The following is a 26,613-nucleotide window of genomic DNA, read 5'->3' as shown; positions in this document are numbered from 1 at the left end:
TATTGTCTTTTTACTATCTTTTTTTTTTTTTTTTTTAGAACATGAAGAATGGTATCTTTTTACTATCTTAATGATATCTTCTGATGTACAGAAGTTCTTAATTAGTCTTTTATTTATTTATTTTATTTATTTATTTATTTTTGAGACAGAGTCTCACTTTGTTGCCCAGGCTAGAGTGAGTGCCATGGCGTCAGCCTCGCTCACAGCAACCTCAATCTCCTGGGCTCTAGCGATCCTGCTGCCTCAGCCTCCCGAGTAGCTGGGACTACAGGCATGCGCCACCATCCCCGGCCAATTTTTTGTATATATATTTTTAGTTGGTCAATTAATTTCTTTCTATTTTTGGTAGAGACGAGGTCTCACTCAGGCTGGTTTCGAACTCCTTACCTTGAGCAATCCGCCTGCCTCAGCCTCCTAGAGTGCTAGGATTACAGGCGTGAGACAGTGTGCCCGGCCAGTCTTTTATTTTATAGATAATGTTCTTCCTGTCCTAAGAAATCTTTCCCTGCCTCAAGGTCATGAAAGCATTTTCCTATCTTCTAGAAGCTTTATTGTTTTAATCTTTTACATATAGATTTACAGACCAATGGGAACTGATGTTTATGAATGGTGTAAGGTAGGGGGTCAAGATTAACTTTTTTCCAGTACCATTTATTGAAAATACAGGCCGGGTGCGGTGGCTCAGGCTTGTAATCCTAGCACTCTGGGAGGCCGAGGTGGGTGGATCGCTCAAGGTCAGGAGGTCAAAACCAGCTTGAGCAAGAGCAAGACCCTGTCACTACTATAAATAGAAAGAAATTAATTGGCCAACCAAAAATACATAGAAAAAATTAGTTGGGCATGGTGGCACACGCCTGTAGGCCCAGCTATTTGGGAGGTTGAGGAAGAAGAATTGCTTGAGCCCAGGAGTTTGAGGTTGCTATGAGCTAGGCTGATGCCAGGGCACTCTAGCCTGGGCAACAGAGTGAGAGTCTGCCTCAAAAAAAAAAAAAAAAAAAAAAAAAAAAAAGGAAAAAAAGAAAATACACCTTGTATCCACTGGTCCTAAGTGCTATCTTTATCTTAAATCAAGTATTTATATATGTTGGGCTATCTCTATATTCCCTATTATGCTTCATTGGTCTGTTTGTCCATCCTTTTTTTTCCTTTTTTTAAGGTTGGTCAAGTGAAGCAGTGGGAGTGGAGAAGGAACAAAGGAATCTGTAACTGGTTGTGATCAATTAGTTGTAAACACCACTACACTCAGACCAACCTGTTTGTCCATCCTTGTGCCAATCTCATACTGTCTTAATTACTGTAGCTTTATAAAAAGTATTGATATTCTGTAGCACTATTCTGTACGACTATCTTGAGTATGCTTGGCCTTCTGCATTTTTATATAACTCTTAGAATTATCTTTTCAATTTCCATAAATAGTTTGCTGGGATTTGGATTAGGACTTTATTGACTTTATAAATCAATTTCAGGAGAATTTACAGTTTTAGACTATTGAGTTTTCTAACCTAAGAACATGAAATATTTGTATATTTAGATCTTTAATTATCTTCAATATGGTTTTAAGTATTTCATAGAGAGGTCTTATACATCTTCCATTAGATTTATTCCTAAGTATTTAATATTTTTTAGTGCTATCATAAAAGTAGTAATACCAAAATAGCATCACTTTTTAAAATTTTATAACAATTTTTTTTGTATATATATGACTAATTACCATATATTACCAGAATTACCAAAGACATTTTACCAGTGACTTTACCAAATTCACTTATTAATTTTAAAAGTTTATCTGTGGCCGGGCGCGGTGGCTCAACGCCTGTAATCCTAGCACTCTGAGAGGTCAAGGCAGGCAGATCGCTCAAGGTCAGGAGTTCAAAACCAGCCTGAGCAAGAGTGAGACCCTGTCTCTACTATAAATAAAAAGAAATTAATTGGCCAACTAATATATATAGAAAAAATTAGCCAGGCATGGTGGCACATGCCTGTAGTCCCAGCTACTTGGGAGGCTGAGGCAGAAGGATTGCTTGAGCCCAGGAGTTTGAGGTTGCTGTGAGCTAGGCTGACGCCACGGCACTCACTCTAGCCTGGGCAACAAAGGCGAGACTCTGTCTCAAAAAAAAAAAAGTTTATCTGTATATTCCTTCAAATTTTCTACACGTACATTCAAGTTTTATTTCTTTCTTTTTAATCTTTATACCTTTTTTTGTGAAACAGAGTCTCACTGTGTTGCCTGGGCTAGAGTGCCATGGTATCAGCCTAGCTCACAGCAACCTCAAACTCCTGGGCTTAAGGGATCCTTCTGCCTCAGCCTCCCAAGTAGCTGGGATTACAGGCATGCGCCACCATGCCTGGCTATCTTCTAGAAGCTTTATTGTTCCTATCTTCTAGAAGCTTTATTGTTTTAATCTTTTACATATAGATTTACAGACCAATGGGAACTGATGTATACAGACCAATGGGAACTGATATATAAAAAATATATATATATATATATTTTTTTCTTTTTTAGTTGTCCAGCTAAATTTCTTTCTATTTTTTAGTAGAGACAGGGTTTCGCTCTTGCTCAGGCTGGTCTTGAACTCCTGAGCTCAAATGATCCACCAGCCTTGGCCTCCCAGAGTGCTAGGATTACAGGCGTGAGCTACCACGCCCAGGCTTCATACCTTTTATTATTTATTTTTCTAGCCTTTTCGCACTGCCTAGGACCTCTATTACAACACTGAATAGGAGTGGTAACAGTGGGCATCTTTGTCTTGCTCTGATCTCAGAGGCAAAGCTTTCAATATTTTATTTTTAAAATGAGTAATTTCTGATATACAATTTTTAAGATACCAGATTAAGGAGATAACCCTTTATATTTAATTTGCTAAGAGTCCTTTTTTAAAAAAAATCATAAATGTGACAAAGAATACAGAATTTACAGGAAAAAAATTAAAATATAAAAACCATAAATATATGTTACGTTTATAAAATGGTTTTCTGTATATAACGCACTTCTTTTTAATTCTGTTAATGTGGTTGACTGATTTGCAAACATCAAGCCTGTTCCCGTAATAAACTCCTGTTGGTCTTAATGAATTGCTATGTATAAAATGAACTTTTTGTCATTATGAACCATCCTTCTTTATTGCTAGCAATGCTTTTACTTTAAAGTCTACCTTGATATTTATATAGTGACAATTTTTTTAAAGATAGTTTTGCATGGTATTTTTTCTATCCTTTTATTTTCCACTCTTTTGTATTCTTGTATATTACATAAGTTCCTTAAAAGCAGCAGAAAGCTTAAAAAAACCCCCAAAACCCTGATAATCTCTTTCTTTGGAGTACTTAGTAAATTTACAATTAATATAATTACTGATATATATGATATATATGAATTTGAATCTACCTTCTTACTACTTTCTATTCATTTAATCTGTTCTTTGTCGCCACTTCTCTCCTTTCTTGACTTCTTCTGAATTTTTATTATTCCATTTCCTTCCTTCTAATAGCTTAATGGATATATATTATTTTATACCACCATAAATTCTGCATAACAAGTGTTCTAATAAGTCATTTATTAAAATTTTATTTTGTTTCTGACAGACTGAAATGATAAATGAGATCTATTTTCTTACTGGCAAACAAATTTTGATAGCAAGCTTCCCAAACAGCAGGATGTCATACCCTGACATGATTTATACTTATCTTCATAGAGAATTCAGTTAGAAAGACAAAGAATACAAGAAAAATACTGCATACTCAGAGCCCAAACCATTCATACAAAATGTTTATTTGGCCACAATCTCAAACTATATTCCTAACTTGTTTAAGTCTCACATTGGTATATATAAACCTAAACTGCCATTTAAAATGACATATCTATATTTCTTCAAGAATAGCAGGGTTGAAACTACCAGTAACATTAAGACAACTTTCTAGAATATGTACAAGGCTTACAATTTACAAAGCACTTTCAGAGCTATTTAATCAAAGCAGGAATTTATAAATGCAAAGAAAACAACTTACCAGGAGATGAAAATGATTAAACTTGTAGATGGCGAAAATGTAGTTTTCAGAAAACATATATTTACATATAGTAAAGCATGGAAGAGGGCTTAACATATTTGAAAAACAATGAGAGAAAACAAGAAAAAAGGAAATGTGTTCATTTACATTCTTGAAGTAATATTCCCTTGAAAATATTCTAATTAGACAGCATTAGAAAACCCTGCCTACACCTGGGTCAGCAAATTACAGCCTGTGGGGCCAAACTGACCACACCCATTCTTTTCCTTACTGCCTATGGCTGCTTTTGCTGCAGAGTTGAGCTGTTGCAACATGAGATTGTATGGCTTACAAACTGAAAATATTTACTATCTGGCCCTTTACAGAGTTTGCAGATCCCTGGCCTATAGCAGACTTTCATCTCTCCTATCTGCCCGGGCAATCCTATTCTTTCTTTAAGTTATCTTCAGGCATGCTAGAAAAGAGGCAAACTGGGGAGAGAAAGACAAATAAGGGAAATTCATAAAAGGGACAAGAACTTTACCTTTCTCCCTCTGACCTAATATAGGTACTTTTTCAGTGATGTAACTGTCCTTCTGAGAATGCCAATGAGATGCAAACAGCCCATTCAAGACTTAAATGGGAAGAAAGGAAAGAAGGTCTCTTTTTGGAGCCCGCTGACAGACTTACCTTCTGCAGAGTGAATACATCCTGTTGGAGGCAGTAATTCGAAAATACTCTGGTTTTGAACGGGAAGAGCTGCCACTTATGGTTCCTAAACCTAAACGCTGATAGTCTCTGAAACAAGCTTTTTCCACTAACTGTTCCATTGTAGACTTTTCTGAGGCTTTCAGGGTGGTACTTGTGGGAAGTTCACTATCATCTGAAACTGTGATGGCAGAGACAGGTTTTGAGAAAATTATTAGCTCAAAGTATAGGATTAAAAACTTCCTTTTGAAGAAGATCTTTAAATCAAGAGAGGGTTATATTAATATAATAATAATGATGATGATGATGATAATTATAATATTAGGGCTATAGGTATTATGTATACCACAAATTTAGTCATGTAACTTCTATGAAGAATCATATTCAAGTAAACATTAAGTTAAAACATTTATGAATAGTCAAGAAATGAAATATCAGTAATTTAACTAAAAAATATCAGGAAAATAATACCATTTAAATTATTTTTAAAAACAATATAATTTTGAATTCATCACCCATATTTTTCTATTTCATTTAGGCTTGCTTATTAATGCCAAATTGCAGTGATTTCTATTTTTAGGACTCTAAGAAAATACTCAAAGAAAATACTCAATTGTCAGAGGCTAACCTGCAGGTAAAGTTTATTTTTAATATGATCACTACACAAAACTCATCACTTAGGTTTCAGTTTACTTTTCAGAGCATAAACTTTTATTAGAAATTTCTGGATTAGCCAGAAATTTACTAGAAGGAAAAAGACCTTTCTTTCTTTAGAGAAGTATAATATAAAAAGTTATACTTTTTTCCCTGGAAATATTTTTGTTAGAGGATGTTGTGGACATGGGAAACTCCCTCACAGTTTTGCAATCACAGGTTACAGAATCCTTTAAGATTTTAGATGTGGAAGAATTTTACTCAATGATCAAGTATTTTAGGGAGGATTTTTTTTTTAAAGGACATTCCTAATTGAGTACTGCATGTTCTAACTTAAAAAAAATTCCATGTTAAAAACTGTCCTAATTTACTTTCCTATTTATTTTTAAAGTAAGAGAAGTCAAATCAAGCTTTCAGAGTTTCTGGAAATGTACTCAAAGTACTATTGTGCAAGGGAAAAATATGGCCTTCTTCCATTAAAATTAAAAAAAGAAGAAAACATAAGACTTTATCTTTCATTTTGTTAACTTCACAATGCAATGTATGCAGGTATCAATTTTGTGTTGGCCTTTTATTTTCAGAGGAGCAAAGAACATTATATAATTTGGTCTTTTGGCAGAATAACTGTCATAGAATAACAGGTTTTGTTCCATGAAATATTAAAAACATTGAGTTGGAAGAGTCAATAGTAATATTTTTATGGCTTTACATATGCCTCTGAGGAGGCCAGGGGTCCAACACTTTAGTAATGTGATGATGGCTATTTTCATTGCCCCCGGAGGCAAGTTTGTATGTACATATTCTCATTCAGGGCATGTACACATATACACAAAATCACATAGGTTCTTTATCCCAGTAAGCTGAAATGGAGAATAGCCAGTGCTCTTTCCAAAGATAAGATTTCTTTTCTTAAAAATGTTGTTGTTGTTATTAGTAGTAGCTGTATTAGCAGTAGTAAAAACATCACTTTTTATATGTCAGTACACTAATTTCCTATAAAACACCATTGTCATCAGGACAATGCTGTAGGCAAAAAGTACAAGCGATTGATTCTAAGATCCTAAGAAGGAAAAGGGTGTAATGACATTCTGCCTCCCATTATATCAGATCCTCTGTAATGTTAATTCCACAGCACACCTGATACTAGGTTAAGAATAGGAAACAATCACTCAATAAGACATTTTGCTACTGACTTTCTGCCTCTATTTTCCCAACTAAGAGGTATCTTAGCAGCCCAAATTCTACCCTTTTAAATATTGAGGATGTATTTTTTCTTTTCACCTAAGAATTCATTCACCTTAGGTCCCCCATTTTGATTAAGAGCACTAAGAATGTTCTTACCAAAAACCCAAATCTTCAACTTTGAATATTCGATGTTCTTATTTTATAAGAATAAGGTAGAGGGGACTACCCTATACCTAAATTGCCTATGCAGTAGGGTCTCCTTTTTTCTGTCTTTAATGAGACCCACATAAAACTGGCCAATCAGCTGTATGCATTTAGTAAAGTATAACTTAACAAAATCTTATCTGAGCAATGGAAAATTGAGAAAATATTTTTTTTTCCTAGTTCTAAGAAGCTGGTAAGTGCTTCCAATCTTCTCATGAAATGTAGGTTTTTGTGAGTCAGGTTTAAGTGCAACTACATCTTAGTCTTTTATTCTTATTCATATAAGAAAGAATAAAGTTGAATCATGAAGGAAAAATAAGTTCTCACATACCAGATATGTCATCTTCTTCATTCCATCCAGGACGATTTACTCTCTCTTCCACAATTGTCCCTGTCCTTCTCTTCAATAAATACTGCCGCCCAATTGTCATTTTCCCTGCTCTTTTGGCACCTTTCACAATTGTTTTTGAGAAGGTGCTGTAAGTCATAAAACCAAAAAGAACGTTGTGTATTTAATATTGAAAGTACCACTTATATTTTTGACACCTATATGGCTCAAATGGTTTCTTCTCCATTCTCATAGCCACTAGTATTGTCTGGACTTTGATTAATCCTTTCCTTCTCCTTTTTCTTTTTTTGAGACTGGGTCTTACTCTATCTCCCAGGCTAGAGTGCCGTGGCATCATCGTGGCTCACTGCAACCTCAAACTCCTGGGCTCAAGCAATCCTCCTGCCTCAGCCTGTCTAGTAGCTGGGACTTGAGGTGTGTGCCATTATGTCTGGCTAATTTTTCTATTTTTAGTAGAGATGGGGGTCTCACTCATGCTCAGGCTAAGCCTCTCCTTCTTTACATTACTTTTTATATCAAAGTTGACTAATTTCCTATAAAACACCATTGTCATCAGGATACTGCTGCAGGCAAAAAGTGTAAGAAAAGCTAAAGCGGGACAAAAACTTATCATCCCAAATCTAAACTCCTTGGCTTGGCTTTTTGGTCAAGCCTGCCCTGGACCCACTTTGGTTATCCCCATACCACTGTCCCCACCACTGTTCCCACAAAGCATGCTTGTAGAGAGGTCCTCCTACATAGAAAGCCAGCCTGCCCCCTTCTCTACTGATTCAAACTCTCTTTCAGCCAACTCCCTCGCCTTTCTTTGAGATGATATGACAATTATAGTTGGTAACATCTTTACTTATTTCTTAAATGTTTTATGTACATATATGTGATATCCTGCCTCTAAATAAATAGCTGTAAACCCTCTGAGGGCTAGAAAAAAATAATATAAATCCTTTTTTGAGGGGAGAAAAATAAATCAGAAATTTGAGTATCCTTTTGAGAATCAGCTTTAATTAAAGGGAAACTAGGATGTAAATCACTTGGACTTACACATACTTTATTTATTCAAACAGTTTACCCTTTCTTGCTGATAGAAAATCAAGGCACAGAGTATTTACAATACAGAGAATTAAACAAAGAACCTATTTCCTGACTAATCAGATGGAGGTGAAGATATTGAGTAAGATTATTCTTGATTATGTTCTTCTCTACCACAAAGAACAGAACTCTTTTTGTGTTTTTTTTTTTGCTATTCAGTAAAAAGTGGTAAGAATTCTTCTGCTGTCATATAGTTTCACCAGACCCTGTCTTTAGGCATCCCCAATGTAAACTGAAGGTTATGAAACAAGTTTTAGATAACTGTTGGGAATCATAAAATACTGATATTTCTTAAATTAAACCTATTGTAAAATCACTTTAAGGTGTAACTTAAACTCAATGGTATTTCTGAAATTGTTTCCCAGTTAAAGTTATATCCTTTGTTTCACTGACTTAAGGCAATTCTTATAGTTTTTAAATTGCTATATCTCTGTTGCTCTGGTTTATAAGCAGCTGATACAACAGGCTTGATACAGGTATATATTTCTGAAACTAATATAAACATACATGTTTCTGATAGTTTCTAAACCTAAAATACTGTACAAAGCTTTGTTTCTTCCATTGAAGGTTAGGATAACAAATATCATAGGCTCCTCTGTGATCCAACAGTGCTAAAACAAGATGCTTGGCTCGCTGCTGTAAATCCTTAGGAAGCTGTCATGCTTTAGCATATCATACCTGGATATTCATGGTCTCCTTTGCTTAGCAGATAATAAAGATGGTTAGCTACGCAACTGAGAAATGACATACTGTCTGGAACCTCAAATCTTCTATAATCTCCCATCTACCCCACTTTCAGGCAAATGAAAAAGCCTTTTCTCCAAAGTCTGCAAAGCTCTCCCTAATATATAATTTATATTGTTGGAAACCCAAATTCTACATGATAAATGGTGAATAAATTGAAATTGTATTCCCTATATTTTATTGCTGATGGACGATTATGTAAACATTTGTTATTTTGTAATAACTGAAATTTAAAAGTTTCAACTTAAATTTCTAAAAACTTTCATCAGAAAATAAGGGTTCATACTAAAGGAACATGACAACCAAATGCAATGCCTGATTCTGGATCATGGGAAAAAAGTAGCTATAAAGGATCATTAGTACAATTTGGATATAGACTTTGGGTTAGTTAAGAGTTCCATATCAATTAAATTTCCTAGTTTTGATTACTGTACTGTGGTTATATAAGATAATGTTTTTGCTCTTAGAAATGTATATTAATATATTTAAGGATAAAAGGGTGTTTTTAAATATAACTCAAATGATTCAGGGAAAAATATATATATGAGAGAGAACGATAAAGCAAATGGATCAAAATAGAGACCACTGGTGAACCTGGGTCAAGGAGATACAGAATTCTTTGCATTACTGTTGTAAATTTTCTGTAAATTTGCAATTGCTCAAAATAAAGAGTTATCAAAAAAAAAAGAAAGAAAGAAAGAAAGAAAGAAAGAAAGAAAGAAAGAAAGAAAAGAAAAAAGAAAAGAAAAGAAAGAAAAAGAAAAAAAAGGCTCCTGTTTCTAGATCAAAGCAAAACTATTAGGCCTGGATATGGATAAAAGCTGAAGGGATTGCTCAAAGGCATTTAAAAAGTGATCAACATGGGAAAAAGAGAAAATAGAATTTTACATTCTAAAAAATGCATTGTGAGGAATGGACATCATAGTCAAAGCCTCTGGTAGCTTTAAGTTTTTGAAACTTGTTACGTATATCAATGCTGATGTTCCGTAACTTTAAGAGCTTGGCCCAATGGGCTTGACAGAATGGTCAACAAAAAGAGCACTTACACCTTGACACAAAGGATAGGATAGGTCACTTCCTCTGACTTATGGGAGGGCTGAAATAAAGAGACTTGCCTTTCATCTTACCGAAAAGAAGTGTTCTTTTCCTTCTGTTTTGGTAAAATTATCTGTGGGGTTGTTTGTCCAGCAGCAAAAGCAAAGGTACTGAAAATGGACTGAGGGTAACGGAACTTCATCAGCTGTTTCTTAAAGATCTCTACTACTTCTGGACTCACTTCTTCATCAAATGCTACTTTAATCAACTAGAGACAAAAGAGATTAAACACATAACATGCATTAAGGTTTTCTAGACAACTTTCCCCCAAATTACTGAAATAATAGAATATAATGCTATTAAATGGTCAGAATTTCAGAATGAAGGGATTTCGGATAACATGGAATACAATTTTTTAATTTTAAAAATAAAAAAGTGAGGCTCAAAAGGTTTACTTGCCATAGATGGTTAGTTGGCAAGGAAAATCACATATCTTGAAGCTGGATTTAAGACTATCTCTTCTAGGATGGGATCGGCAATTAACTTGTAGTGGCTGAAGTAGCAAACATGCCCTTCTCATTTCTCAATTGGTTGTTATAGATGTTGGGAATTTGGCCTAAAAAAGTCCCTTCTTACTCAGTGATACAACACATTTAGGAAGAAAAAAAATCAGTTTGACTAGAGTCCTAATAGTATAGTCAGGAAATATTTGAGTGTAGAGTTCTTTGGTACTTGGAACAGTAAGGAAATCCCTAGGCAGTCAACATTCTCAAGTGATAGAAGGTCTGGAACTTGAAGATCAGCAGCCTCACATTTCACACAGTTAGTGTAAGAACCACCAGGGAGAGCTCCTTGACTAGAAGGAATGAGGCAAGAATTGGAATCCTTGCAAATCTGAGAAGTTAAAGATAAGGCATAAAGTATAGGAAAAGCAAAATATTACAGACTGAGAATTTTTTAAAAGGAGAAACTAAGAAAAGGTCGCTTCTTACAGGGCATTTGTAATTCCATGAGTTATGATACATTCAGAGCCCCCTGGAAAAACCCTTGCTTTATCAAGGTTTATGCAGTTAGTGCCAACAGTACTTTAGCCTTAGTTATCCTTTTTATCTCTTTCACAGAAAAGCCATAGGATATTTCCTTCTGAAACAGATGCCAAGAGAATTGCATTTATGTGAAGGCTTTATCAAACAGGGATTGAAGTATAAGAGCCAATTGTGTGTGTCTGAGTTACTAAGATCACTAATTTTTTTTTTTATTTCAGCATATTATGAGGGTACAGATTTTAAGGTTTCAATAAATGCCCTTTCTCCCCCTCCCCCGCCAAGTCTGAGTTTCCAGCATGACCATCCCCCAGATGGTGCACATCTTGCTCATTATGTATGTATATGCCCGCTCCCCTCCCTCCCTCCCACCTGTCCAGTACCCTATTTCTGTAGTACCTATGTGTCCACTTAGGTGCTGCTCAGTTAATATCAGTTTACTGGTGAGTATATGTGGTGCTTGTTTTTCCATTCTTGGGATACTTCACTTAGTAGTATGGGTTCCAGCTCTAACCAGGAAAATATAAGATGTGCTATATCACTGTTGTTTCTTAGAGCTGAATAGTATTCCATGGTATACATATACCACATTTTATTAATCCATTCTTGGATTGATGGGCACTTGGGCTGTTTCCACAGCCTTGCAATTGTGAATTGTGCTGCTATAAACATTCACGTGCAGGTGTCTTTTTTGTAGAGGATCACTAAATATTGATAGACAATCTGTTGGTACTCTGAGTTCACTAAGGTACTCATGAATGAGGGATTAAATCCAAGACTATTCATGAGTTTACTCAGCTGAACATTATGCTCTCAGACTCTCTGATCTCCTCATCCTCACCCTCTAACCACAGAAACCACAGAAAATGGCCACAACATTAGATTTTTGAAAATTCTGAATAGTAAAAGAATGGCTTCCTCTTCTTTTCTAGAGACAGAGTCTTGCTCTCTTGTCCAGGCTAGAGGGCCATGGCATCAACCTAGCTCACAGCAGCCTTAAACTCCTGGGCTTAAGCAATCCTCCTATCTCAGCCTCCTGAGTAGCTGGGACTATAGGCGTGCACCACCATACCCAGCTATTTTTTTCTATGTTTAGTTGTCTGGCTAATTTTTTCTATTTTTAGTAGAGACGGGGTATTGCTCTTGCTCAGGCTGGTCTTGAACTCCTGGACCTCAAGTGATCCTCCCTCCTCAGCCTCCCAGAGTGCTAGGATTACAGGCGTGAACCACTGCACTTGGCTGGCTTTCTTTTAAATACCTGAAAAGATGCTGATGTGATCTGCAGTCCTTCTTGCATATTCTGCTGTAGCTGATTCTGCATTGTAATCTTCTTCTCCTTTGTGATGGAGGCAATGGGAAAGCTCCGCACAACTGTCTGCTCACCAACTGTTGAAAGACAGGATATGGACTCAGCAACAGTCCTTTATGGCTCACTTCTAAAGTCCCTGTTGCTTCCCTGAGCATATAGAGAGGAAATGTCTAGGAATGCAGTGAGAGAAAAATGCCATGATTCTAGAATCTCATTCATTAGTTTTATTGCATGATAAGTCATTCCTGAGACATAATCCTTTCCCAGAGTCAAGGAACTTTCACAGCCTGCCTGCCGTCATTCTTTCTTTCTCCCCAACTTGCTTTATGCCACACAGTATCACCTGGTTTAAGACAATCTTACAGGAAAGGAGGTTTTATACAAAAAAAAAAAAAAAAGAAGTAATCCTCATATGTTGAAAAGTCATCCGAGATATTTAGTGTAAAGATAAAGCAAAAGAGAACAGGTTTTCAAAGCCTGTTTCCATATGAAATAAAAGGTACTATAACATGTATATGACAGGACTATAGGACTGAACTTAGGCCCAAGATTTTTAGGAGTTTAATTTTTTTTGGAGACAAGGTCTCACTGTTGCCCAGGCTGGCGTGCAGCCTATATAAGAAAATTTATATAAAATTTTTATATAAAGCGTCATCATAGCTCACTGCAACCTCAAATTCTCAGGCTCAAGCAATCCTCCTGCCTTAGCCTCCCAAGTAGCTAGGATTACAGGAATATGCCACCACACCCTGCTAATTTTTCTATTTTTTTTGTAGAGACAGGGGTTGCTCAGGCTGATCTCATTATGTATTCCCCACTCAGTATCTCACTCAGTATCCCCCACTATGTTGCTCAGGCTGATCTCAAACTCCTGGCCTCAAGCAATCCTCCCACCTCAGCCTCCCAAAGTGCTGGAATTACAGGTATGAGGCACCATGCCTGGCTGAGTTTAACTGTTAAAGCAAGAATGTGAAAATATAAATAATTATTTAGCAACTACCTGAGGTTATGAAGATGAGAATCTAGGAAAAAAGTAGCACACACAAAGCTTCCCTTGGAGAGCTTCCAATTTCCCATGGGAGGAGAGTCACATGCAGAATATAATAATATGGTTAGCTCCCAGCTTTGAGGGAACAGACTACAAGGATTTAAATATTTCAGGAAAGGAGATCTCTGTATGTTCGATGGACAGAAAAGGTTTCTGGAAGAAGTGAGAGGGAAGGTGAGATTTGGAGAGAGTATAGGATTTGAATTTGCAGAGGGGAAGAGGAAGAGCATGTAGGCAGTGGTACAGGTAACATAGTAGGAGCTGTAATAAATAAGGCCTTGCAGCTAGTAAGCCAGGGTGGGGAAGAGGTGGGGAGATATTTAAACTTGGTTTATCTGACTTAAGAGCCCACACATTCATTCATTTATTGTCATCAGAATTCCTCATTCCCTGGATCTGTCAATTCCTAACCTGAAAAATTCTGACTATCCTTTTACATCAAGTTCATACTCATGGTTAGATAAGCAAAGTCAGGATGTATGTAGGATTTAAGTTCTAGGATGTATTAAACAAGCTATATTTATATAACACATTTAAAACTATTAGATTTCTATGTAATTAAAGGAGAAATTTTAAATTGGAAATTTAAAAAGAAATAAAAAGCAAATAAAAAGATTTTCTTTGATAAAAATAATTTTCCTAATAAGTAAAATTAACCCAAAATTTGAAAGGAAAAAACAAGAGAACAATATGGCATTAAGCATGGCTTTTTCTTTAAAAGAAATCAATTACAGCAATTAAAATGATCACATAACTATCTCATGTTATTATATACAAAATATATGTTTATGGTTATCTCACAAAAGGCCTACTGACTACAAAAAAATTATAAGTACTATATATTTAGTTTCTTTTAAAAATACTTTTGCTTTCAAATACAATGTCAATTATGTGTAGAGCAATATGACAAAGAGGGCTGAGATTTTGCTTTGTTTTCACTTTTTCAAAATAAGCACAGCTATTCCTATGAATTCTTTTTTCTTTGTTGAAATTCTCAACTCTTTGCTTAAGCAAAAGCAACTTTTTGGTAAGCAATCTTTTATAACTACAACCTAGATTCTATCCAACCTAGGAATGATACAACTGTTGAGATTTTAAAGATACATTTTATACATCTGAATTCCATTGTCCAATAAAATGCACAGCATGTAGTACATATTCATCAAATGCTACTGAATAAATAATTTCAGGAGAAAGGAACTTTAGTGACCATTTAGCCCACTGGTTCTCAATCCTCACTGTTCATCAAAGTCACTTGTAGGCTTAAGAAATGCACTGATTCCTGAATCTCCCCATTCCTACTGCTTTAGATTCTAATTCAATTGTTTAAGGGGTAGGCCCAGAAATTGGTATTTTTTTTTAATGTTTCCCAGCTAATTCAAATATACAGCCAAGATTAAGAACCACTCAATTATCACCAATGAAAACCCAATTCCCTAATTTTATAGAAAAGGAAAATGAAGTCCAGAGAGGTTAGGTGACTTAAGCTGTCAAGACTGGTCAACAGCAATCCAAATTTGAGCTTTATGACCTGGAGTCCAACAGTTTTGCCCAAAACCTTATGTGCTTTTCCCATCAATAAGAATATGTATGTAGAGATTATAGTGAATTTAAGACGATAATGCAGATTACTTTTGGATAGGGCATGATATTCCTTTCTAATAGAGAAGGTTGTATAGAGTAGTAGGAAATAGAAATAGAAGTTATGGGAATTTGGTGAATGGAAGAGAAATTGTTTGCTAATAGGGAAATGGGGTTAATTGAAATAGGATAAGAAGGAAGTGGGATTAGTTAGTGCTGTATAATCCTGTGATGCTTAGTATATTCTTCCACAAAAAGGATCATGTGTCTGGAAGACCTTAGCTTTACAGTTAACTATAGGACTCAGAAAGCTGGGGCAAATCAGCAGAGGGCATATTTAACAGTTAGATATGGTGACTATTCCTAGGTTACAATATGAAATTATGATTGTTTCAGCAAATGAACACTTGATTTATTGTTTAGAAGATATCCTTTATTCTTCAAGTAAAAAATCTATGATCCAAATTATCATTAGCTTTGACAGACAAAAGTATCCCCCAAAATACCTGTGTGGCAAAAAGCTTACTTTGGATTTGAAATTATCTACAAATTACTGTGCACAGACTGAATCAAAACCTCATATACCACACAGATACCCATGTTCTGATGACATATCATGAGTCACACCTAGCTGATCATGGGGAGTCCCTCGGAATAGAATTCTGTATGTGGTGAGGAACAAGGCTCCTTCTGCTGGGAGGAGCTGAGGACCTCCAAGAAGACCTCCAGTGGCTTCTTCCCTTCCATCAGGATCCAGCAGGACTCGAAGGCCTTCACAAACAATTTCTTCTCCTGGCAGCAGAGCAGGTCTAAGAATCTTGGGCTTACAACAGAGAAAGTATTTTAAATGCAACCTTTGTGGGTTTCTAACACTTAGACTAAGGTTATCTTTTCAGTTACAGACCTAAAAGAACAGACTTCTCAGTCAAATGAGAAAGCAGATTTGTTAAGAGGACGAAATGAAGTTTGTACATCCACGTATAAAAAGATTCTTTTGAGAATTGCTTGTTAACAGTAAAAATATTGGGAAATAACAAACATTTGAAATATCCATTCAATAGAACATTTTGCAACCTTTAATAAAAATGACATAGACCTGTATGTGTTAACATAGAAAGATATCCAGAATACACTGCTAAGTAAAAAAAAGCAAGTTGGAAACCAGTATGCATATTATGATCTCATTTTTGGAAAAAGAAAGAATATGAACTAAACTCTTAATGGTGGTGCTACTATGGTTAAAGGTGGAGGTAAAGGTGGGGTAGGGAGGACTACAGAGGACTTTCACTTTGGACAATGTATATTTCTTTCATGCTTGAATTTTATATAAAGAAGATTACTACTTTCGTAAATTGAAAAAATACTTAAAGAAAATGGATAAGTTTTTTAAAAGACCTGTCCATCTTGGCCTAGTAATGAACATTTATATAACTTAGGAAATCTTAACTCAGTCAGTATCCTTTATATGAGGAACCATATGACATACTCCTCTGAAGAGTTTAGAGATAGGAAAAAAAAAATCTATCCTGAAGGTCTAACATGTTTATTTATTACTAAGCGATAAAAACTATATAAATCAGACTATTCTTTTTCAGGCTCTAAGAAGCTTAGAGCTAAACGTAAAGTCAAAGTATAATGATCACTGCATCTCAGGTTTCTGATAAAATTCTCTTTCCTACCTATTTGGCTTCTGATCTCTCCTTTGAATTTTTTTTTAATAGTTTTTTTATACCAGCAAGAGGATCCTGAACCCTAGTCTACTGGTGCCAGACTTGCTGCAAACTAATCATCTGGGAGGTTTGTGAAAATACAGATTCTCAGGCCATGACCCAGAGTACCCAATTCAGGAGGCTGGGGTAAGGTTCAAGACTGAATTCTTTTTTTTTTTTTTTTTTTTTTTGAGACAGAGTCTCGCTTTGTTGCCCAGGCTAGAGTGAGTGCCATGGCGTCAGCCTAGTTCACAGCAACCTCAAACTCCTGGCTCAAGCAATCCTCCTGCCTCAGCCTCCCAAGTAGCTGGGACTACAGGCATTCGCCACCATGCCCGGCTAATTTTTTGTATATATATTAGTTGGCCAATTAATTTCTTTCTATTTATAGTAGAGACGGGGTCTTGCTCTTGCTCAGGATGGTTTCAAACTCCTGACCTCGAGCAATCCGCCCGCCTCGGCCTCCCAGAGAGCTAGGATTACAGGCGTGAGCCACCGCGCCAGGCTGGACTGAATTCTTATGAGACTTCCCAGCTGCTTCTGATCTATAGCCAGATTCAGAGACCTGGTGTTTTGATGGTAATTGCCTTAAATCCTTTTTTGGGGGAAGTAAGCACAGCATAAAATCTTGCATTGGGCTTAGAAGTTAGAACTGTTCATAATTTATGTCCTGCCTATAAAAGTAGACTCACTAAGAGGTTATTATTGCTCCTTTGTTGAATCTAAGAAAATATTATACCTATTTCAGTATCCTTTTTATAAGGTTCTATATGACAAACTCCTCTAAAAGTTTAATATATCATTAAAACTGGAGCTAGTCTCTGCTAAAGGTTAAGAGAAGGTATTTTCTGGAGCACAACAGTCTATTATTTGTTTTTAAGAAGAGATGTTATTCCCTGAAAGCAAGTAGTTTGGAATAATTACCTTCTGTATAGGCGGAAGTCTTCTACTTTCTCGATGTACTGCTTCTAGGGTCTCGATGTGCATAGCTACAATTCCTATGAGTCACAGTATTCAAATAAAAGAGCACAAAACAAGCAGAGTAAGAACAAATTTTGGATATTTTAGAATTAAAAACTAATCAAAGTTTAGTGGTTCCTCAAAAAGTTAAACTTAGAATTACCATATGACACAGCAATTCCTCTCCTAGGTATATACCCAAAGAAATGAAATCAAGTACACAGATACTTGTATGTGAATGTTCATAACAATATTATTCACAATAGTCAAAAGGTGGAAACTGAAATGTCCACCAACAGACGAATGGATAAACAAAATGTGGAATATCCAGACAACAGAATATATTTAACCATAAAAAGGAATGAAGTTCTGATACATGCATTAACATGTAGGAACCTTGAAAACATTATGCTAAGTGAAATAAGCCAGATACAAAAGTACAAATATTACATGATTCCACCTACATGAAATATCTAGAGGAGGCAACTTCATAGAGACAGGAAGTAGATTAGAGGTTACCAGAGACTTGGGCATGGGGAAGCAGGAGTTATTGTTTAATGGGTAGAGTGTGTGTTTAGGGTAATGGAAAAGTTCTGGAAATAGATAATGGTGATGGTTGTACAACATTGTAAATGAAATTAATTCCATTGAATTGTACACTTAAAAATGGTTAAAATGGAAAATTTTATATTGTATATGTATTTTATAACATATTATAAACATTAAAAAATGAATCAGAGAATATTTAGGTCATTAAATATGAAATGTCTGATTTCAAATAAAAAGTGTAATTTATTATATCTCAAACAAGAAGCAGTATAATTAATCCAAGTATGTGCCTAAACTACTGACACAGTTTTGGTATCTTAACAGTAGCTTGTTTATGCCAGCAGCGAAGAAGCCTGGAGAGCGAGTGGCAATCAAATTACAAAAGGTGTTTTCCACAGCTTGTTGAGCACTGAATATTTTTCCTTGAAAGAAGTGGTCCAAAGCCTGGAAGAAGTGGTAGTCAGTTGGTGCAAGGTCTGGTGAATATGGTAGATAACAGAGTTTCCAAGTTCAGCTTCTGTAGTTTGAGCAGCGTTATCTGGGCAACATGTGGTCGAGTGTTGTCTTGCAAAAGGATTGGCCTGTCTCTATTGACCAATCTCGGCTACTTAATAGCAGGCTACTTAATCGTTTTGTCCAATTGGTTGTAGTAGACATCCGCTATAATTGAATGCCCAGGTTTCATGAAACTGTCGTGGATAATACCAGCGCTCGACCACCAAAGAGACACCATTAGCTTTTTTTGATGCTTCTTTGTTTTTGGACTGTGTTTTGGCACTTCATCTTTATCCAACCATTGTGCTGAATGCTTGTGATTTTAAAAAAGAATCCATTCTTCATCAAGTGTAATAATACAGTGTAGTAATGATTCACCTTTATGTTGTGACAGCAAAGAAAAGCAAGCTTTGAGACTGTATCACTTCTAGTGCTCGTTTAATTCATGCAGAAACCACCTATCCAGCTTCTTTACTTTGCTTGTTTGTTTCAAAAGGTCCAATATTGTTGGAATAGTAACATTAAACCTTGCTGCTAATTGACAAGTAGATTGAGATGGACTGGCTTTCCACTACAGCTTTCAGATCATCATTATCTACCTTGGTCTCAGGTTACCCATGTAGCTCATTTTCAAGGTTAAAAATCACTGGAACAGCAGGGCGTAGTGGCTCACACCTGTAATCCTAGCACTCTGGGAGGCTGAGGCGGGCGGATTGCCCAAGGTCAGGAGTTCGAAACCAGCCTGAGCAAGAGTGAGATCCCGTCTCTACTATAAATAGAAAGAAATTCATTGGCCAACTAATATATATAGAAAAAATTAGCTGGGCATGGTAGCGCATGCCTGTAGTCCCAGCTACTTGGGAGGCTGAGGCAGAAGGATTGCTTGAGCCCAGGAGTTTGAGGTTGCTGTGAGCTAGGCTGACGCCATGGCACTCACTCTAGCCTGGGCACCAAAGCGAGACTCTGTCTCAAAAAAAAAAAAAAAAAAAAGAAAAGAAAATCACTGGAACCACACTTCTCAAACCATCAATGTACTGTGTGTTCTTTAGCCACATCTTTCTCAAACACTCGTTGATATTTTGAGCTATCTGTGCTGCATTGGTTCCATGACAAAACTTACTTGAAAATAACACAAATTTTTGACTTATCCATGGTTTCACAAAAATTCCTCTAAAAAAAATCTGAAAGATATTCACAAACCAAACCATGTGTTTGAAAGACTGAGGATGTACCTTCACCATAAACATAAAACAAGAAATGTCAAAATGAAATGACAGAGATATTGTCAAACTTAGTACTTAAGTAAATCAGAATTTCATACTTAATAATCTAAACTATATGGAGGACAAGTATTACAAGTTTTATGCTGCAACTCAATTATCTCTAATATTGTGATTCTCTAATATTACAGAATGATTACCTGGTATCATGCAGTGAAGGCTCTTGATATGATCCTGAGTAACTCCACTCTCTGTACAAACTTTGTCAATAAATCGGGTAATGAACCGCACAACAGAATTGGCAATGTCATTATTCTCTGAATCTTCAAACCCACTTTCTGTATCATAGCTCTCAGCTACACTTCCTGCAATACTAAGACAGTCAAGGAAAGAAGTCATGGTAAGTATGCAAATGCAACAAATGACTACTATGGAGTAGTCAATTTACATAGCAATCAAAATGTGCTCAACGTTCTACTTGCCTATATTTGGAAAATACTGTCAGGCATTATCCTTTGGACTCAGATTTGTTTCTGTAAGGGATACCTTCTGTCATTCTCCCAAAAGGAACTCAGGAACCATAGAAAATAAAGCATTTATTATCTGCTACCTGAATCTTCTAAAAGAAACTTACCCTCCGAAGTTAATTACTACATAGAGCAAAACAAAGTAATATGGCTATCTTTGGCAACTGGGGAACATATTCCCTGGTAGGCAAAGTAAAACATTTTTCTCAGCAATTAACATATTCTTCCATATGGAAGGACTAAACTGTCTTATGAACCCTTCTCTTGCCAGAATTTATCTCTCTCTGAGTGAATTACAACCCATTTGGCCACTTTGAAGCCATCATTCCTCTTTAGGTGACAAAATCATGCAAGAGAGGGGAACAAATTTGAAATGGAGCAGATGTGAAAGCTCAATCTCTGCCCCTGTTGCTTATTCAGCTCCTGCTATTCAACAAATTAGATTGCTAATCATGGAAAAGACTCATTTGTCTGTTCTAACCAATTTACTTCTCTTTGCTCGAAAGCCAACCACATTATCTGTATCATCATCAGAAACCATTAAAGGACTTAGGTGCCTTTCCATTTACTATGCAGACTTTGAGAGAGCATGGTCGTCTATAATGACAACTTCAAAAGAAAAGGAAAATATAGTTATTGTTGGTCATAATGGAGATCAACTTGACTGGCAGTGGGAGATAAAGCTGGAGACGGATTAAGGAAGATCTTAAAAATCAGGCAGAGGAACCCACAATTGGTGAAACATTGATTCCCACAATTGGAATCACAAGCAGTGAAGAAACGTGAAAACATCATTTCAGGAAGATTCTTTTGGCAGTAGGTCAGATACACTACAGAAACAGGGTGAAACAACCAAGAGACTGTTATAATTATGCCTTGAAGTGATAAGGGCCTAAACTATATTGTTCATGTAAAATAACAGGGGATAGATTAGAAACTGTATACGAGAAGAGGTAAGAGATCTGTGCATTGACTGTATGGTGCAAAATGCTGACTCTAAGTTGTCTAGCCTGGAAGATCAGAAATTCTTATGTGCTCGTGACAAAAATGAGTATCCAAGTTAGGGAGACTGAGAGGTTGGGTCCAGAGATTTAGGCTTTTGGATGAGCTTTCTAACAGAGTATAAAGAGTTTGGCAGAAGAATCGAGAACTGAAGAGGAGAGAAGCTGCCTGAAAGAGCCTGAGATGAATAATTTATGGGAGCTAGAAGAACTACAAGGATGTTGCAGCATCCACTGCTGAAACCCTAAAAAGGATAGAATTTCATTGCTGTTGGGGTGATCTGTTCATTTATCCATTCATTTAATCATTTGTTCAACCAAATATTTCTTGAGTATCTACTATGTGCAAAGACCCTGGGGATATAGCAATGAACAAAACAGACAAAGGAGACATATGAAATAAATTAGGCTGTGGAGAATGTCATTAAAGAAAAATAATGCAAGGTAGGAGATAGAATGATGGAGGTGCTACTTAAGATAGGGAAGTCATGAGGGTATCTCTGGGTATGTAACATTTGAGCAGAGACCTAAATAAAGTTGAGGGGACGATTCTTGTGACTATTCTGGAGAAGGTGTTCCAGAATGAGGGGACGACTAGTACAAAGGACCTGAGGCAGTAATGTGCTTGGAATGTTTAAGGATTAGCATTAGTAGGGAGACCAGTTTATTTGACAGAAGAGTGATAGGAAATAGGTCTGAGCAGTAGCCAGAGAACAGATCCTATTAGGCCTTGTAGGACATGGTAAAGATTATGATCTGATTGATAGGTCTGAGCAGTAGCCAGGGAACAGATCCTATTAGGCCTTGTAGGACATGGTAAAGATTATGAGTTTTATTCTCAGTGGTAAAGTCAATGGATGGTAGAGAGTAAGGCATGGTTAAGAGCATGACTATAAGGTTGAGGAAACGGATTATTTAGGAAACAATCACTTTGGCAAGAAGATGCTCACTAATAATTTTTCAGAGCAAACTTTCTATAAATTGCTTTGGCAGAAAGTGACTGAACGACTGGTTCAGTCGTGGGTGAGACATTTGGAAAGTTAGGTCATAAAAGAGAAGAAAGTGTGGGAGGTGGTTAAGAATAGTAGGATGAAGTGAATCTTTTATAGAGAGGAGCTGAGCAAGTCTAAAGGTGAGGAAAAATGGTTAATTTCTGAAATATGTACGGCAATATTTGTTCAAAATGCTTTATATTTTCTGCTAAGTCTGCTAAGATGGCCCCAAGAAGAGTAGGAGGAAGATTTCTGTATGTCCACATTTTGTTACCTGTTTGTGACAATGCTGTTGCTTCCACTCTCCCAGTCACCTGGCGCTGATGTTCTCAGGAGCTTGTTTTTACTTGTGTCTAGTGGAACTAGCAAGTTGACCATGAGGTTTGCAAAGTGAATGGCCTGACTGAAGACAGTGCTTTCCTCATGTTGCACTAACTCTTGCTGAGTTGATTTGCTCAGAGTCGGCCAAAGGCGTAGCTGCTCGGCTGCCAGGTCCATTGCTGTCTTCTCCTGACACTGGTCATCAGAAAGCTTATCCTAAAAAACAAAGCAACACAATCCAAACAGAATATCCATCACTTCATATGAGCTTCAAAAAACATAAATGTTTTAAGTAATTTTTTAATTATCTATGTCAACAAAAATGAAAACATGTAAACAAAACATAACAACCACTGCAGAACAAAACCTAGTCTTTTTTCCCATATCTGATAGGCCCTGAGTGGAACAATGTGCCAAACCCAAGGAAACAGTAGCAAAGCACTTATAACTTGTGAAGAGCTGGTACGTCTATGGTCTCACTTGTACCCAACCTACGGCTCAGAGACAGACTTCTTTAGAATGGATGACATAAAAGCAGTGGCATGTGTTTGCTCTATGAATGCTTTTGAGATGTATCAATATTAACATTATAGCTGCTTAAAAAACCTATCAAAAGCACCCTACCAACCCAATTATTTCTGAAGTATAATGCTGATTAAGGCTGCTTTAAGTTGAATTCATGAGGATGACAGTTTTTAACATTTATATTACTATGTGCCAGGTAAATGTACTTTATATATATTAAGACATTAAAATCTTATAATCATCATATCTATTCACTTTACCGATAAGGAAATAAGGCACAGAGAAGTAAAATGACTTGCCATAAACCAGACAGCTGGTAAACTACTCTTTCAAACTAAAAACAATTTTCTTTATTTTAAAATATTTTCTTGATATTTTTCTTAAAGACATTTTTTGCTGATAAGATATATTCCTAAGACAACTTAGATTTATTGCCTATTTTTGAGCAGAACTACTAAATTTTACATTTAGAGTCAATTAACTTTAATTTGACATTTCTTCAGGGAAGTTAGTTGCATAAAGATATATGCCTAGGTATTTTAGGTTTGCTCTTTCTATTCAACTTCATATAATTGTTTCCACAGAATTCTTATTTATTAAAACATATTAAAATGATCCTAGGCTAAAGAACTGTATTAAGAAGTTATTATGGAAAAACATAATGTCAGAAATCAACAGAAGAAATAATATGCTCACCACAGGGCTCCCTAAAATAACCCCCAAATACACTGGTAGAAAGTGGCTAGATTTCTTTCTGCTCTGGGAACATCTGTATAAGCTTTCCTTAAAGCCAGAATCTAGCCCCACACAAGTACAAGTATCTTTCTTTTTGTCTCTCTTCTTACCTTTTGTTTCAGATGTGGGGCATGATTGTCTTCCTTGACTGAGAGATAGAGGGAGCGAACCTGTTCCTGCACTGCATTGTAAAAGGTTGTCTCCCAAAACTGCTGATTCGTCCAAATGGGGTGGTCCTGCACACAGGTGTAAGCAAACTGGCTGACTCCAGGGGCGAGTTTCTGTGAGAACACACAATATCCATCACGATGGAGCTGGCAGAGTTATGATAGTTTGAAAGGTCACAGGGGCCACGGTTAATCATAGATGTGATCAAAGGATTTCTCTAAGAATATCTTATGGCAGTACATGTTTAGCAATCAGCAATTTACTCCATTTTAACTGGTAACCCTGGGCTTACTGAATCCTTGAGGGTTTCAGTGACCTAATCTATCAAAATGGGCATTTAAGCAATAGCTAAAAATCAAAGTTGTTATTTTATGAATTAGAGAATATATGAAACGTGCCTAGCATTGTTACTGTGTATATAGTAGGTACTGCAGAGTTGGTAAATATTACTATAATTAGGATATATAGGAAAATATATTATAACCTAAACATAAAACTCCAGATAATTTAAAATTTCTTCTACTTGGTTTTAGAGCACATTTTTTTTAAGGGCACTAATTGAAATGTGAGTGAACCTACAGCTTGGCCTTACATGCAAAATGAGGGTATATCATGAAGGAGGAACTGCACCTTTCCTACTGTTCGCTCTAGCTCATTACCTCTCCAGAAAAGATGCTGCCTGGCTCACATATTCCCTAGAAGACTGCTCTGGGCTTCAAGGGCATTTTCTGGTAACCAAATCTGGGCATGGGAAGATAAACACAAGCCAAACCTTCTTTTCCAGGACTTCTCGCTGGACTTCAGAGTTAGAGTAAACTTAAGAGGTGATTAACAATAGAGGGAAGGAAAACTAACTCTGCAGACACTTGGTAGGCACTTCATATATATTTATATATCTAATTTAATACGAAAGATCTCATAAGATGCACATTATTATCCCCAATTTAAGGAAGAGATAACAGAAGTTCAGAGAAGTTTAAGTGATTGCCCAAGACCATATAATAATTATATAAGTGGTGGAAAAAGGTTTCAAGTCCAAAGTTTGTTTGGTTCCAAAGTCCCTGCTCTTTTTACTACACCAAATTGTCTTCCAAAAGAACTGAAAGCAAATTATAAAATAACTGCCAAATTAAGTGCCAGTTAGCACTTTTGTTTTTTCCCCCACTTTATTTTATTTCTCAATGTAATATACTGCCTTGAAACCTCTGACAAAACTTTATATAACATAGCATTTTTAATTTTAAAGATAATTTACAGCACCAAATTTCAGTTAATGATTTGAGTCATCTTTCCACAGCCACTGCTTTCATTAAGGAGGTTTCAAAAAATTTTAAATTCATTGTTTCTCAAGAAGGAGCAGGTGACATTTTCAATAGAAAGGCATTTTTGGGGGTCCACTTTATTCTTCAGAATTGAGTTCATCTGTTTTCTGTCAGTAGAACCAAAGTTTCTGATAAATTTTCTTTTGAAACATTTAATAAGCCAAATTCTCTTCTGAAATGTTGGATACTGAAGATTACTATGTAATCTTGTTTACTATGTATAAACACTGAAGGTTACATATGTAACAGTTATGCTGCAAAAGCTGGTTCATTTCTTAGGGATATATACCAGATACATGAGATATCTGGTAAAAAATTTTATGCTCAATACATGCTAATTTTATTATTGATCTAGACCTGAAATAGGCACAGTGCGTACCATAGAATGTAGTACTTGTGTAGTTAGAAGCAGAGTGGTTGCGATCTTGCCTATATGAATCCCTGTGTACTGCATTCCATGTGTAAGACCTTTTCAAAATAGGTCAACTACTATCTATAGGAAATCATAGACCTATCTACCTATGGGAAATCATGGACAAAATGTGTGTGGTTTTGTTAGTGCGTAAGCAGAAGCCACACACACTGTGAATCACAAGCTGCTTTTATACTTTGCATGAAGATACTTGGTTTGTGGGTCACATGCTTTCCCCCCCTTCACTTTTAGTGCTTTACTCTAAGAACTAATAATTACTTCAGTAGCAGTGCACAGACCTATTTTCAAAGAGATTTTGAAGGCCCAAAATTCAAGTAAGACAAAAACTTAATTCTCAACTGCCTTTCCCATGAGTATAGTCAAGAAATTTATATTTCTTATAAACGCAGCACAATATAATGAAGAGCAACTCCAAAAATTTTGGAGTCCAACAAATATATTAATATAGATGAGCTCAAAAAAAATCTGAGCTCTTAAGAAACCCTTATCAGTTTCTCATAAAGTATAGTTCTAGGATAATCAATACACCAAAAAAGTTAATAACTATATAATTTTTTAATTAAAACTTAACAGAGCTATACAGGAACCTAAGGGTGTAATGAAGCCCTGCCTTCCTCCTTCAGCATTTTTTTCACTAATGCTGCATATGTACCTTCCCTGGCACATTTCAGTTGACATTACAGATTGAGTATCCCTTATCTGAAACGCTTGGGACCAGAAGTGTTT

The 26,613-nt window shown here is 36.1% G+C and overlaps 1 protein-coding gene across 2 annotated transcripts in view; it reads right to left on the bottom strand.

The window, feature by feature from the left end:
- The window catches only part of SBF2 (SET binding factor 2), a 432,597-nt gene that overhangs the window by 51,982 nt on the left and 354,002 nt on the right, over positions 1-26,613 (bottom strand). For both annotated transcript variants that reach the window (XM_020286579.2, XM_020286580.2), the window contains exons 18-26: positions 24,075-24,245; positions 22,658-22,920; positions 20,064-20,236; positions 17,564-17,637; positions 15,558-15,753; positions 12,251-12,378; positions 10,042-10,217; positions 7,067-7,212; positions 4,675-4,873 (exon numbers count right to left, since the gene is read on the bottom strand). In XM_020286579.2, coding sequence (XP_020142168.2) covers positions 4,675-4,873; positions 7,067-7,212; positions 10,042-10,217; positions 12,251-12,378; positions 15,558-15,753; positions 17,564-17,637; positions 20,064-20,236; positions 22,658-22,920; positions 24,075-24,245 — 1,526 coding nt within the window. The remainder of the gene's footprint in view (positions 1-4,674; positions 4,874-7,066; positions 7,213-10,041; positions 10,218-12,250; positions 12,379-15,557; positions 15,754-17,563; positions 17,638-20,063; positions 20,237-22,657; positions 22,921-24,074; positions 24,246-26,613) is intronic.

This window comes from Microcebus murinus, chromosome 4 (genome assembly GCF_040939455.1).
Source record: "Microcebus murinus isolate Inina chromosome 4, M.murinus_Inina_mat1.0, whole genome shotgun sequence".
Taxonomy (NCBI): Eukaryota; Metazoa; Chordata; class Mammalia; order Primates; family Cheirogaleidae; genus Microcebus; species Microcebus murinus.
This window is presented reverse-complemented; position numbering and strand designations above follow the sequence as displayed.